Here is a 15,556-nt window from a genome sequence, read left to right as displayed (position 1 = left end):
TTATTCTTATTCTGAATGGAGTATAGTTGGTATAATATCAGATAGTAATGACATAGTTTTTGTTCTTGTCTTCTGTCTTTTTCCTTCTTTCCTTAGATTTGAGGGTATGGTTTATTTCCACTTCTGAGTATCCATACCCACAGAATAATTTTCATAGCTGATGTAGCTCAGAAGGCAGGGCTCTTAGTGTCACATGCAGTTTGGGCTCTGTGCATAAAAGAGTAGTGATGCGCATGAGGCACTGCACTAGATAGTGCAGCCAACAGTTCTCTCACATTTCCACAGACAGTCAATCAAGTTGTTGTTGTTGTTGTTGTTGTTGTTGTGGCCTTCAGTCCTGAGACTGGTTTGATGCAGCTCTCCATGCTACTCTATCCTGTGCAAGCTTCTTCATCTCCCAGTACTTACTGCAACCTACATCCTTCTGAATCTGCCTATTGTATTCATCTCTTTGTCTCCCTGTACGATTTTTACCCTCCACGCTGCCCTCTAATGCTAAATTTGTGATCCCTTGATGCCTCAGAACATGTCCTACCAATCGGTCCCTTCTTCTTGTCAAGTTGTGCCACAAACTCCTCTTCTCCCCAATCCTATTCAATACTTCCTCATTAGTTATGTGATCTACCCATCTAATCTTCAGCATTCTTCTGTAGCACCACATTTCGAAAGCTTCTATTCTCTTCTTGTCTAAACTATTTATCATCCGTGGTTCACTTCCATACATGGCTACACTCCATACAAATACTTTCAGAAACGACTTCCTGTCACTTAAATCTATACTCGATGTTAACAAATTTCTCTTCTTCAGAAACCCTTTCCTTGCCATTGCCAGTCTACATTTTATATCCTCTCTACTTCGACCATCATCAGTTATTTTGCTCCCCAAATAGCAAAACTCCTTTACTACTTTAAGTGTCTCATTTCCTAATCTAATTCCCTCAGCATCACCCGACTCAATTCGACTACTTTCCATTATCCTCGTTTTGCTTTTGTTGATGTTCATCTTATATCCTCCTTTCAAGACACTGTCCATTCCGTTCAACTGCAAGACACTGTCCATTCCGTTCAACTGCTCTTCCAAGTCCTTTGCTGTCTCTGACAATCAAGTATTCATAGAAATTCATAAGATATTCCTTCCTGTGTATCAATACAATAAAACTGCCATCAATGTAATGATGGATGCACTTGAGCTTTCAGCTGGGCGACACCTGGCACTGTTTCTTCAACATGCTTCGTGCAGAAATTGGTGGTTACTGAAGTCAGGGTACCTATAGGTACCCCGTCTTATTTACTCACCGAACTTGCCACCACAATGAAAGCCCATGGCAGTAAATAAGTGTTGGAACAGTTTCACTGTCAAAATTCCTTTCCACCAGTTTCAGGAAGTCTTCCTCTGGCTCCTGTGTGAATAGAGATTTGACACTGCAGATGACAGCAAATCTTTTCCAATGATAATCATATCCCAGAGTACTGCTGCAAACTCTACTGAGTTATTTAGGCAGTGGGAAAACTGTTCTACCAACTGTTTCACCTGCTTGGCCAGATGTTTTGTCAGACCATACAAAGGGGATTTTATAGTTTCTGTTATTGGTTGTAGTGGCACTTCCTTTTATGCCTTATGTTTTTTCAGGAAACCATAAAATGCAGCAGTTCCAGTAATCTTACACACAGGAAATCTTACATTTCCTCTTCCAGGCTGAAATAACTACACAGCAAGAAGGTCATCCATGTCAATGGCAGTGTAGAATCTTTTGCCAGCATTATTTCACTTTTAGCAATATAGTTGCATTACCATTGTCCACCAGCAAGACAACTATGTCTTCATCATTCTGGACAGCTTACAATTTTAAACATGGCTGTGAGACAGCGACCATAGAAGAATATGGGTAAATATAAAAAAGCCAAATGGTTGCAAGAAAATTTTACTTTTACCAGGTTTCAAAACCAACTGTGGGTGTCTTCATCAGAAAATCCACAATTACCTAAAAATATTTTCAACAAACATGAACATGGAGTAAAACTAAGGACTACACAGTTTTTACTCCAAACGGATTTATAAGAAGACTATACTCACTTGTAGTAACTGACAAACAAATTTACGAAGCAATAATGCTCGCGTCACATAAAATACTTGCTTAAGAAGTTAATGTTACAATAACATAATTTTAAAGCCACTGAAACTAACATAAAGCTGGTAATTGTAAGTAAAACTATAGCTACATGGGGGAGCACAGTACACACTGCTAAGGTCTGCAAGAGGAAACAGTCACTGGATGTGGTATCGACTAAGAGGCTTACATGCCAAAGTTGCCACAAGGTGAACATGAAACAAGTGACACCAGCTAGTAACAGTCAAACAATGGAAAATCCAGGATAGAATGTAACAATATTATGAAAAGGAAAGTTGCTACTCACCAAATAGCAGAGATGCTGAGTCACATATAGGCACAACAAAAAGTCTCTCACAACTGAAGCTTTTGGCCATTAAGGTCTTCGTCAACAACAGAAAACACACACGTGTGTGTGTGTGTGTGTGTGTGTGTGTGTGTGTGTGTGTGTGTGTGTCATCTATTGTTGACGACGGCCTTAATGGCCGAAAGCTTTAACTCACATTTGCGTGCGCGCATGTACACACACACACACACACACACACACACACACACACACACACGTGTGTGTTTTCTGTTGTTGACAAAGGCCTTAATGGACGAAAGCTTTAATTGTGTGTCTTTTTGTTGTGCCTATCTGTGACTCAGCATCTCCGTTACATAGTGAGTAGCAACTTTCCTTTTCATAATTTTGTTACATCTGGAACAGTCTTAGATATCAGCTGCTTAATTTACAAAAAAATAATTTAAATAGCATATAACTGTTAATCTCACATTTTTTATTTATTACACTGTAGTTGTTTCATACAAAAATGTACCTAACATTTGCTGTTGCATTGTCTTATATAATTTTTCCTTTTGCGTAATACCATCTACTGATATGTGACGTGAACACATGCTATTTGAAGTATTTTTTTGTACATTAAGCACTGGTAACTTTGACTCTTACTGGATGGCGCCACTTGTTTTGGGTTTACAATGTGGCAACTTCAGCATTTAAGCCTCTTGGTCTGATGCCTCCTCTTTTTCCTCTTGCAGCCCTTAGCGGCATGTACTGCGCTACACCATGTAGCTCTAGTTTTACTGGCAGTTACCAGCTTTATATCAGTTTCAATGACTTGAATTTTATGTGGTTCTCTAACATTAACTTCTCAAGGAACTATTTTATAAGACAAGAGCATTTTGCTCTTAAATTTATTCATCAGTTACTCCATGTGAGTACAGTCTTGTTATAAATCTGTTCGGAGTAAAAACTGTTTAGTGCTTAGTTTTTCTCTAAGATAAGATTTATTTATAATCTTTTTACATAATTGTGGATTTTCTGATGAAGACACCCATACTCAGTGTCTAAAGCTGTTCAAAGTCAAATTTTGTTGCAACCGGTTGGCTGTTTTATAGTTACCATACTTTGGAAGGCTTCTATTGCTCTGCATTTTGTTGTGGGTATGTTTTGTCACACCTGGCCTTCTCGAGCTCATGGCACATTTTGCTTCTGATGTTTTCTGAGGTGACACAATAGAATTTCTGATCGACAGCCCCAATTATTTCCTGTTTAAGCAGCTTTCTTGGAACTGGAATGGAGTCTGACCCTTCAGTGAATGCTGATGCAGTCACCTCAACCAATTCCTTATCTATCTGGTTAATGATACTCTTTAAGTTTCGGTTGCTGTCTTCTTCTAGGTATGCCTGTAACAGTCGCTGCAACTTGCTGCATTGTTTTTCTGTGGTCTTTTGCTTGCAGAAGTCCCAGATCCAAAAGTATTGCTGTTGGTCTACTCTCAGACTTAGGCTAAATAGGCAAAAGCAAGCTGCTGGTGGTATATCGTTAGAGTACACATATTTGTGTCAAACTCTTTGCTAGTGTCCTATATGTGCACTTTTACCAGGACTGTGCTGGCCTGTTGCAGGATTGGTCCCATCCTCACTGTGTTGACCAGCTGTTACAGTTCAGATAAACACAGCTTGATGTCTTTACCCCAACATCTTTGTAAGTCACAGAGATGTGCTTATGTTGGATGAATGTTATTGGGAAGATCTATATTTGTGAATGCTACTTCATCTCTGTGTAAAATTAATACAGATAATGTAGGAAAAGATAAGATTGCTACTAAGTTCCAGACAGGCATAATTAAAAGACATTTAGCCACAGCCTTCACCATAATAAGAGAAACACACCATTCATTCACATGAGCCAGCACACCTCAAGCACATATGACTGCCAACTACAACAACTCAGTGGCCTAAGCTGACAGAATTGGCGGTCATGTACACACGAGGTGTGCTTGCTTATGTGAATGAATGGTGTATTTCTTCTGTTTTCTGACAAAGGTTGTGGCCAAAAGCTTTGTGTGAGTGTCTTTTAATTATGTCTGTCTGCAACTTAACATGTCATCTTTACAGTAAGTATCAATCTTTTCCTACATTGTTGATATTCCTGCCTGGGGTTCCATTGTTCAAATTATTACAGTCACGTTTTGTCATCAATTACAATGCTGAATACCAATTCTCACCCGCAAGAGTTAAATCAATTAAGGATCTGTCTTCCTGTCAATGTTAGCTAGCAAACACAATGGGTGCAACAGCAGTTGTGTGTTTCGAGTGTTTGTGTCATGTTTTTGCAGTATACTCTTAATTAGATTTTGAAATGAGTGAAAAGGTGCATCACAGTGCTTGTCAACTCTACTCATGGCTACAGGCACATGCAATTGAGTGGTTGTGTGTGTGAATGTGTGTATTTCTAACAGAGAAAGAGCAAGAGCTCAAAAGCTAGTATAAGTATTATTTTTTGCTGTGTTTTTGTATGCACCACACATCAGCGAGCTATAGATGAGTGGTTACCTTTCCTTTATTTTACATACTAACAATATCTGTAACAGATGAGGGAGGTCTACTTATAGCCAACTTATAGAACATATTAACGACCAAAGCAGAAGTAACAGATACACATACTAAAAATAACACTGAATTTCTAGCTTTCAGAATTATTTTAGAAAACAGTTTCATTAAAAGAAGAGAAGATATGAAGTCATAAAGAGGCAGGTAAAATGTACATATGCTGGTTGGACACAAAAGACACTACAAATATGATTGGAAAACACTCAATATGTGGAAAATGATTCACTGTTACTATGATAATTATCAAAAATTGAAATTCTTGAGAATCAATTTCTTCAAAGAAATCTGTAAGTGTTGAAAAATGTTAAACTGTACTGGATGAACAAAGTTTATCTTGCTGTTGGGAACGTAGGTACAAGTTTGGGAATAAATAAAGGACAATATCTGCCATAAATAAAATAAAGCAAAGAAAAATCATCATAAAAGTGCAAACAGATGTACATGTGGAGACTTAAGCTTATAATAAACTGTTTCTTTAAAAAAGTATAATAAACATGTCACAATAGAGATAATTATACCTTTCCATTGCGAGTGAAGCAAACAGAACAGACCTCAGCCCCGTCATGAGCTTTCATGAAGGTATTTACACAACGATTTGAAACTCCGTCCCATACTTTGATGCTACCATCACGACCTGCAGATGTGTAGATCTTGCCATCAGGTGAGTACCTACAATAGAGCCATTTATCAACAACAAAGAATTATCTACTAGTACAAGCAAATAACTAACTAAAACACATAAAAGGTGATTTCCCACAACAAAATTATCTGGAAGACTGAATGCTTAATTACATAGCACAATGTAAAGACATAAGACAACACGACACAGTTAAAAGCTTACTTTCTGGATCCATTCCTTCATGAAGACAACATTAAAAAGTGAGAGAGGCTGTAACTATTTCCATTAACACTGCAGATTCTGCTACACAGTTACATGTCATCACTGTGGTTGACTGTCAAGTTTGCATCAACCAATGATGCTAATGTGTTTAGCGGTGTAGCGTTGAGTGTGCGGTAACAAGTGAATCGCAGCTGTCAAGCAGCTTCTGCACCAGCCACCGGGGGTGGTTTTCAATCGCAGCTGTCAAGCAGCTTCTGCACCAGCCACCGGGGGTGGTTTTCTAATAAGTTTTTACATTTCTGTATATTGTGAATTTTTATATGTTTCGTATATTCTGTGTTTTATGTTCTGTTCTCAATTCTCTCAATCCATGTTAGAGTAGTAATCGCTTACTAACTTACTCTCAAGTATCTGTACATTCCAGGATGATTTACCTCAGAGTTTACAATCTAATCAATACTTGATGAACAGTAATTATTACTTTGCTCCTTGTTCACCCTGTTCACTAAAATGCAGTTGCCGCAATAAAGTACTTTGTTCCAGTAAACCTCCAGTCTATGTGTGTTCACATTTTACGAGGGTCAGACAGCCCGAATTGAGGTGTACTTGACAAGTGTTGAACCCAAAGTGATGTGAGTTAAAGAATGTTGAACAACCACCACTGGATTTTACTATTATGAAAGATGACCGACACGCCTGCAGTGTCCAGAATAACAGTCCATGTGCCTCTGTTCTGGATGAACAACTCGATTCTATGGTTCGCACAGTTAGAAGGCAACTTTTGCTACGCAGGAATTACAGCCTACGCCAACAGATTTGCTCTCGTCATGAGTCAACTGGATCACCACTACACGGCAGAAGTATAAGATGTGTTGACGCAAGAACGCATACGTGATCGCAAGCCATTGCAATATCTACATCATTTGCACAATCTACTATGCACACTGTGGAGCAGCAGACTACCGCCAAAGGTCAATGCATTTGTGGCACCACAAATGGAAATGTCACTACAAGCGGTGGTGGAGCTCATTGATCATATTCAAGAGGCCAGCGCACATGCCCAGGTTCGTGCAATGACAGTGGTACAAGGATGGCAGCAATAGTTACGTGCACAGAGTTTGACTCATTGGTGGAAAAAGCGGAGACATTTTGCATGCAGATTGGCATGCCGCTGTCGCAAGGTGGTACTTGGAAATATACAGGACCATGTTCGTACCCAAATTCCAGTGGCAGTTGGGTGCAACTGACTCCCCCAAAAGCCATGGCAGCTATTCATTAGTAATAGAATGTAAGATCAGAAGAATCTGATAGACACTTACTCAGATTTAAGCATTCTAACAAGAACAAAGCACAGCTGTAGACAGCTGATGGCATCCCGTTAACTGCTGCTAGTAACTCATCCACCTCAATGTATGGAATGCAGCAGATCACATTGAATTTGGGACTGCAGCATCCACTCAAGTGGGACTTCACCATCACCAATGTTACGGAGCTTATCTCTTGAAACATTATTGTCTATTACTGAGAGTATCCAATGCTTGTCTGGTCAATAGCATTACTGAACTGACGGCAGCAGGCTCTCACTGCAATATATCATTGTACAGCACTAAGCTGATGCAGACATGTGGTGCAGAGTACGCCTCTCTACTAAGATTTTCCAACTTTGAACAGAACTCCAAGTACACCTACCCAAGTGTCACACAATATGGTGCCTCATATCTAAACTACAGATGTTCCTCTGCTTTCTTACAGACCCAGGCATTTGGTACTTGATTGTTTGGCCATCAGTGAAGCAGCATTTGATACGATGATTAAAGAAAAATACTCCGATCATCACGTAGCCTGTGTTCATCCGCACTACACCTCGTCCCGGAGAAAGGAGGAGCCTGGCATGCATGTGATGATTATCATGCACTTAACTCCAGAACTGTACCTGACAGCTATCCTGTGCCTTTGCTGCATGACAACAATTAGGTGCTGTAGGCACAACAGTATTCAGCGTTTTGGACTGTGTCAAAGCACGCACATGTAGACATCTGTGACAGAGAAAGACATTACCAAAACAGCAAAAATTGCCTCATTTGGGCTTTTCGGAAGCAGATTAATGACATTTGAATTCCGAAACACTGCCCAAACCTGGCAAAGATTTATCAATTACATTTTGTGAGGTCAGCCATTTTGCTTTGCCAACTTAGATGATGTATTTGTATTTTTGGTCACCAGGGAGAAACACTGCCAGCATCTTCAAGAGGTATGTAAACATCTGGAGTAGTTTGATATGGTATTAAATACGGCAAAGTGCATGTTTGGGCAAACTTAGGTAATTCCTAGGTGACCGAATATCACCTGCAGGTTCCCTGCCACTAACTGAGAAGGTCAAAGCAGTTGTATAGATATTACAACTGACCACTATCAAAGATTTTTAGGAATGTTAAATTTCTACCACCAATACCCAACCCATGCAGTAGAACTGCAAGAACTGTTGAACGGAGCACTTACCACCCAAAGGTTCAAAGCAAGACTCCAGTGCAGTGGAATGAAGCAATGTGCTCTACTTTTAAGGCCGCAAAACAGAGTACGGCAAATGTAGCACTACTCACACACCCTAAGCTCGACACACTTTTGGCATTAGTGGTGGACCCGAGACACACTGCTGTCGGCGAGGTACAGTAACAATGGTCAAATGATTCTTGGCTTGTGTACTTCTCGCGCAAACTTTCGGATATGACAGCAGGCTCCTAGCCATGTACAAGACAGTAAAATATTTCTGACTACAAACAGAAGCAATGGCATTCACAATCTACACAGATCACAAGCCACTAATCTACACACCAACTACTCTCCCCGCCAGTACCACCATCTGAAACTTATAAGCCAATTTAGCACAGACAGAAATACATTTCCAGCATTGCAATGTGGTGACCAACTACTTTCATGTGTCAGCAGTGTGTCAGGACCAACAGACCTTTTAGAACTGGCCAAGGTTCCAGACCTTCATCAATAATATCTCTTTGGCAATGAGGTTACAACTAATCAATGTTCCTGGAGTAAGATGCTTAATTGCATTGTGACGTCGACATGGAAGATCATGACCATCTTTACTGACTGTATTTTGGTGGCAAGTCTTTGGCAGTTTCCACAATCTGTGCCAGCCTGGAGCCCACTCAACTTTTCACCTTGTGTAATGTTTCGTCTGGCCAGGGATGGAGAGAGATTTCTAAGAGTGGACATGGATATTAGTCCAATGTCAACAGTGTAGAGTGACCCACCACATGCACCCACCAGTTGGTGGTTTTCTAGTTCAAATCGCATTTGTTCGCATAACTGGTAAAGTTCTTCAGATATGTACATCACACGACTACCATCTACCACCCCACCAGTAGTAAAATATTTGAAAGACGGTACTGTTCCCTGAAGGTGGCATTAATGTGCCGTGGAATGTCCTGGACTTCTGCTCTTCCGGCAGTCTTCCTGGGCCTATGAATGACATATAAGCAGTACCTGGACACTCCGCTGTGGAACTGGTCTATGGTGAACCACTGCATCTTCCTGGAGAATTTGGCCAGATCTCTACCATCAACAATACTAGATTAACAGGAATTCCATCTGCAATTAAGATACCATGTCGTTCAAATATCATCCTCCACAGCCTCCAGATATGGTATACTGACCACTTATGTGCCCCGCAACTTAGGAAGCTGTTCACATGCGATGCTACAAACGGACACAACTACAACGTCCATACACTGGCCTATACTGTATTCTACGAAGAACCAATATTTTCCAGGAAGACCTACCATCCACAGCACTACGACTTCAGCATCCTCCAGTATCAGCGCCACAATCTCCACCTCAGGGGCAACAACCTACCAACAACAGGAAATTTGGCATTGCTGGTTTGGGACTAAGTGGAATTTAGCACATAGTTCAACAACTGGAGCTATCAGCTGTGTAACACACTGATGAGCCTACCCCCAAGTGTAAGTATGTCTCCACTGGTTATATTCTTGTTGGGTATGCAGTTGGACCTTGTAATTATCTAGACGACATATTTCTGTGGTCCATCTGTCTACCATCAAAGGGAAACATTGTCAGCAAAAATCTCAAAAAGTTCTTGGACAATTTCCATCAAATTTTTACATGACCTGTAATAAACATCTGGATGCATAATAGCTACATATGTTTTTAATATATATAATATATAAATATACAGGGTGAGTAACATAAGACATAACACATCTTTCATTTCGTTAATAGTTCCAACATCAAACCGAGTTTTCCGGCAGATTATAGTACATACTTTTGTTATTCGATAAAGTATCTTAACTCCTGCACCAATCAAGTACGATTTTTTAGAGTGATATATTTTCTATACACCATCAAAAGTGCTTGAAAAGACAAGTTCAGTGACACAATGTTTATTAATTTTGAGGTTTTGCTTTGCAAAAGAATCTGAAAAAGATCCTAAAATTAAAAGGCAAGTTGACCTGCATCATCTGTTGCACTGAAAACACACTCATGCAAGGCTACATGTCACATAAAGCATTTCAACTGTTTACTTGTCTGCAAGACAGAAGTAGCAAGAACTATGTTATTTACTGGAAGGTCATTTCTGCTTCACCATTCCTTGCATGCAGATATGTACACCAATGAGGAGAAGTTATGCATGCTACTTTTACACAGTGAATGTCAAATAAATGCAGTTGAAATGGTATGGCAGTACAGGGATATTTATCCTGACCGTCACTGTCAACTGCGTCAGGCACCTGCACACGTTATTAGGTCACTAATGCATACAGGTAGTGGCTTCAACATCAAGCAGAGGACAAGGAAGAAGACAGCACATGAAGAAGCTGTTCTGGCTACAACACTTATCAGTCTGCACAGTGGCACAAGACCTATTGTCAAGGAATGTGGATCAGCCAGACAAGTGTCATTCGCACCTCGCATCGACATAAATTTCACCCCTTGCCATTTGTCACTATATCAGGCACGCAAATGATGTGTACAGAAGTTGTACAGAATTTTCTGTTTACTCCGCAGCATGTGAGAGATGACACTGTACTTTTCCAATGTGCATTCTTTATTGATGAAACAATGTTTACAAACCACAATAATGTTAAATTTATGTAACATGCACTAATGGGCACCTGGAAATCCATGCTAGCTTCATCAGGTACAACACCAACAACTGTGGAGCATAGATGTATGGTGTGGCCTTATAGGAAATTTCATTGTGGGACCTTACTGCACCCCAGGGGTGTTAAATGGAAATATGTATGCACACTTTCTCACGAACATTCTACCTGTTGTTCTCGAAGAGGTATCACAGGACAAGAGGTAGTGTTTGTGGTTCCAACGTAGCGGCTACCCAGCCAACTCTTCCTGTGTCACAAAGCAAATACTGACTGAAAAGTTTCCTGAACACTGGATAGGACAAACTGCTGCAGTATACTGGCCAGTCGGGTCCCCTATTTGATTCCTACTGATTTCCTTCTATGTGGAGCACTAAAAGACGCAATCTATCCATGAAGCTCCCACTATGTCAGGCGATACACGCCGTCGAATAGCCACAGCGTACAATGGCATATCATCCAATGTACTTTTATCTGTTCACCTATCTCTCGTATGGTGATTGCAACTATGCCCTGCAGTTGATGGTAAACAATTTAAGCACATGCGTAAGTAAAACGTAAAACTACGTTTTATTAAGAAAAGTTTTTCTTTTGTTGGTGTCATGTCATCAGTTATTCTGAATCAAATGTTTAGGTTATGTAAAGCATATTCCTTCTAATTATAGTTCTGAGTAGTATCTATAGATATATTTGTCTGGCTGCAGGTGTTTTACTTTCAAGAAGCATTCAGTCATCTCCATGCACAGACAGATCAGTTGCTTATCTAAGAAAGTTAATTCAGTAGTATCACTATTTTTTCTGTGAAAGGGCTGTTTACCATTATGAAGTATGAACAACCAACATTACTGTTCTGCCTTTGAAAAATAAGCAGCAACAAGGAGGATTTACATGGAAAACTGCCTGATGACACTATAGTAGTTTCCACAAAACAACATACATACATTTGAAATAATTCTCCTAATCTCCATCTGATGTGCCAGAAGTTAGCATATGCTGTAGTTCCATACACGAAAATCATACATGACCCCCTATCTATATCATATAGAAGATGAGTTTTTATCATAGTAGTATAGGACCATATTGCAGTGTATAACAATGGAGCCTGGCATGAGAGCTCTGCTTGGCAGTGTTTACACAGCAATAGCTGCCTCTGGCAATGTTGCTTTCCAATTTTTGTACTTTTCTCTGATGCTTTTGCAAAGGTTTCAACGTTGATATTAACAAGTGCTAGATCAGTCTAACTGTCTTCCCAAGAGCTACTGAATCCACTTATGAAAAGTATACGGTTTCATTAAATAACCCTACTTGCTTCAATATTTTGGCTGATACCGGAGTCAAGAGCATTATCCCTACAAAACATTATGTGTCCCTCAGCAAACTATCAGTTTCAGAAAACCTCGTTTTGATATCTGGAACCTTTTGTGAAATAAAAGGAGTGTTACATCTCTTTACACACACACACACACACACACACACACACACACACACACACACACAGTGAATACCTCGAAAAGGTCTTGACCAATTTACTTCAAATTTTTCCACATTATAAACATTCAGACTGACATTATTCATTTTTTAAACAATAATGTATAAGTTTTCTGTTAAAACTGACTGCGAAGAGAATGCTGTGCTGTGAAAATGTGTGGTTCTTTTTACTTTCTCACAGTTAGTTTTACCTATGATAGCAGCACATTTAAACCATTAGACAAATTGTTTCTCTCATATATATTATTTCTCTTTACAGATAATTTTAAATATAAATTGTATGCACAATAATTTGCTGTTTATTTTCATTCTCGCAGCCAGTATTAACAGAAAAAAGGAAAGATTTAGTTGTGGCTTGTCTGATTTTGGTTAGAATACTACTATGGAATTTGAACTCTCTGAAACTTTATAATCCTACCCATTCGCAGATTAAAATTTGTGAAATACTGTCACTCAAGCTACAATCCTCACAGATCCATCTGCTAGAGAGATCTCTCTCATACCCCAAAAATTAATAATCTCACTGGCTTTACTCATTTATTTTACACAACTTCAATTCTCAATCAAGGTTTCATTTGCAATAACAATCAACAAGGTTCAAGGTGTGAGAGATGGGGAAAGAGGAGGTGGTGGAGGATGAAATGGACAGAGAGAGGGGGGAGGAGGAGATGGAAGAGGGAGAGGGAAGACAAAATGGAGAGGGTAGGGTGAGAGGAAATTAAGAGCATGGTGGAAGTAGGAAATGGAAGGGGCAGGGGAGGCAGAGATGGACAGGGAGAGGGGGAGAAGGTGATGGACAACGAGAGGGGGAGAGCGAGGAGTAGGAGATGGACGCAGAGATAGGGGAAATGAAATGTAACATGAAATTTTTCGCCAGGAGAACTGGTCTTGGGTCGTTTGGCTGCTAGTGCAAGTCATTTTTATTTTATCCCACTCTGTTGACTTTCACTTCGATGATGAATGAAATAATTATTACGGCAACACAACAACACCCAATCTCTGAGCAGATAAAATCTCCAATCTGGCCGGGGACTGAACATGGTTCCTCCCTGCATGACAGTCAGTCGCACTGTTCACTCAGCTACAGAAGCAGACATAGAGGGGGCAGAATGAGATTAGGGCATGTATCAAATTCACATACATATTTAGCAACAGCAAAGCATTATTGGGTTTGCTAGTGTCATATACACCAGGATTCTCAATCTTTCCTAATGTATAAGCTTTGTCACAATTTATAATATTGTCTGTCGGTCTAATTTCAATGGATTCGACACATTTGTATCTTATCGTATAATATTCTATGTCCCTCAATAAGGGAGTGCTCTGCCATTGCAAATTTATCAGACTGCAACCATCGTGCATGACAAAGGTGCCCAATGCATGTCTTGTTAATGGTACATATAGTTTGGCTAATGTACATTTTCCCACACTGGCAAGAGATCTGGTAAATGTCAGACTTCCTCAATCCTACATCACTGGTTAGCAAACCAGGATGCTCTAATCTTGGCTGGTGGATGAAATACATTTCTGATGCTATTTCATTTTAAAATCTGTCCTATTTCTGAAGACAGGCCACTTGCATATGGTAGGAAGGCCACTGATCTACATGCATTTTCTGCTGGTTCTGGCTGAGGTCCAACTCAAAGGCATGATGGATATGTTTGTCTGTGTAGTCATTCTGCTTGAACACGAGCACAGGGTGTTCCAGCTCCAGTGTCAAGCTTTCTGTGTCTGAGACCTAATTCCTCTTTTCCAATGTTCACAGGACCCCTTACATTGCCACAGTGGATGACAACTCGTATGGCACACATGCATCATTTTCTGATAAACACACTGTCCCACAGTCCCACTGGCCTTACATTTAGATACAGAAGTTTTCTACCCCATTTGACCTCCACTGTGAAACTTAATGCTAGGATGAAACCAATTAAAATGATACAGGGTATAGTTTAGTGTGTCTATTCCATGACGGCACCCACAAAAGACAAGATTAGCAGAAAGCGTTCTCACCTGAAGAGACTGCGGAAATATTGTGTCTAGATGATTCCATTATCCAGCTGCAGACCTGATGTGAATATAATCATTTAATACACCAGGAAAGTCTACATATGTCTCTGCTATCAACAGCGGGGATACTTTTCAGAGCATGGGGGTGTCAAATGCATCACTCCAGCATCCGCTCTCTCACAATATGAAGAAGATTGGAAGCTTAAACTGGTTCTCTCGATGACAGAAGTAGGCCAGCTAGGTGTTATGGAACTTCAGATGTTTGAACAGAAGACAAGCAATAAAATATGACAGATTACAGTTCTTGACTTTAACATGGTCAGCCCCATTATAGCCTATTTATTGACACCTGCCCTGCAAGATATATTGTAGACGTATGGTAAGTGGCTTTACTCAGTGGAGCCCAATCTACAAGTGCCCCATGGTATTTGGCACAGGCTGTGGTACGTATATGAATGATGCACTGTTACTCAATCTGCATGACCATTATAACAATGACAATTCAACTGATAAAATTGAAATATACACTCTCAAGATGGAATGTTTATTTATAATAAGTAATGTACATTTCTCTGTTAGTTTTAAGTTCAACCAATATTAAACATAATTTTATACCCTTAAAACCATATTGTCAATCGTTGGCAATTTTTCCATCCCCTGCCTTCTTCAAACAATTAGTCCACGAGAAAAAATGAACTTGATTTATTTTCTAAGAAATTTAATGCAGTTTAATTTTGTATTGGGATTTGTGTTTGCTAGAGGCCATGATTCTTGAGTTATTCCCGGAAAACATGTGAAAGTTATCTTTAAATTCTTCCTCACACCCCATGCTCACCTCCACACCAGTCAGGAATTTTATTATGTTATTCATGGCACTCCCTCTTATCATCGTATAAAAATTTGTGGCTGCACAAATTATTTCCTCTATTTTTGCTTTGTTGACTGGACTAAAGCTTCATTTATGTAATCATGAATTTTTTAAATGGAATACAGGTCTACTGTTCACAATTCCTGAAAATTTCTTTAATTTTCGGCAAAAATCCTGGGTTAGGGCACTTTAAATGACATGCTGCATTCCTGTA

At 39.7% G+C, this 15,556-nt stretch overlaps 1 protein-coding gene across 1 annotated transcript in view; it reads right to left on the bottom strand.

Moving 5' to 3' along the window:
* The window catches only part of LOC126191382 (cleavage stimulation factor subunit 1), a 169,946-nt gene that overhangs the window by 58,390 nt on the left and 96,000 nt on the right, over nt 1–15,556 (bottom strand). The window contains exon 7 of the mRNA XM_049932234.1: nt 5,522–5,672. Within this exon, the coding sequence (XP_049788191.1) occupies nt 5,522–5,672 (151 nt within the window). The remainder of the gene's footprint in view (nt 1–5,521; nt 5,673–15,556) is intronic.

Source organism: Schistocerca cancellata, chromosome 6, assembly GCF_023864275.1.
Source record: "Schistocerca cancellata isolate TAMUIC-IGC-003103 chromosome 6, iqSchCanc2.1, whole genome shotgun sequence".
NCBI lineage: Eukaryota > Metazoa > Arthropoda > Insecta > Orthoptera > Acrididae > Schistocerca > Schistocerca cancellata.
The sequence above is the reverse complement of the archived record's forward strand: the minus strand, read 5'-3'. Positions and strand labels throughout refer to the sequence as shown.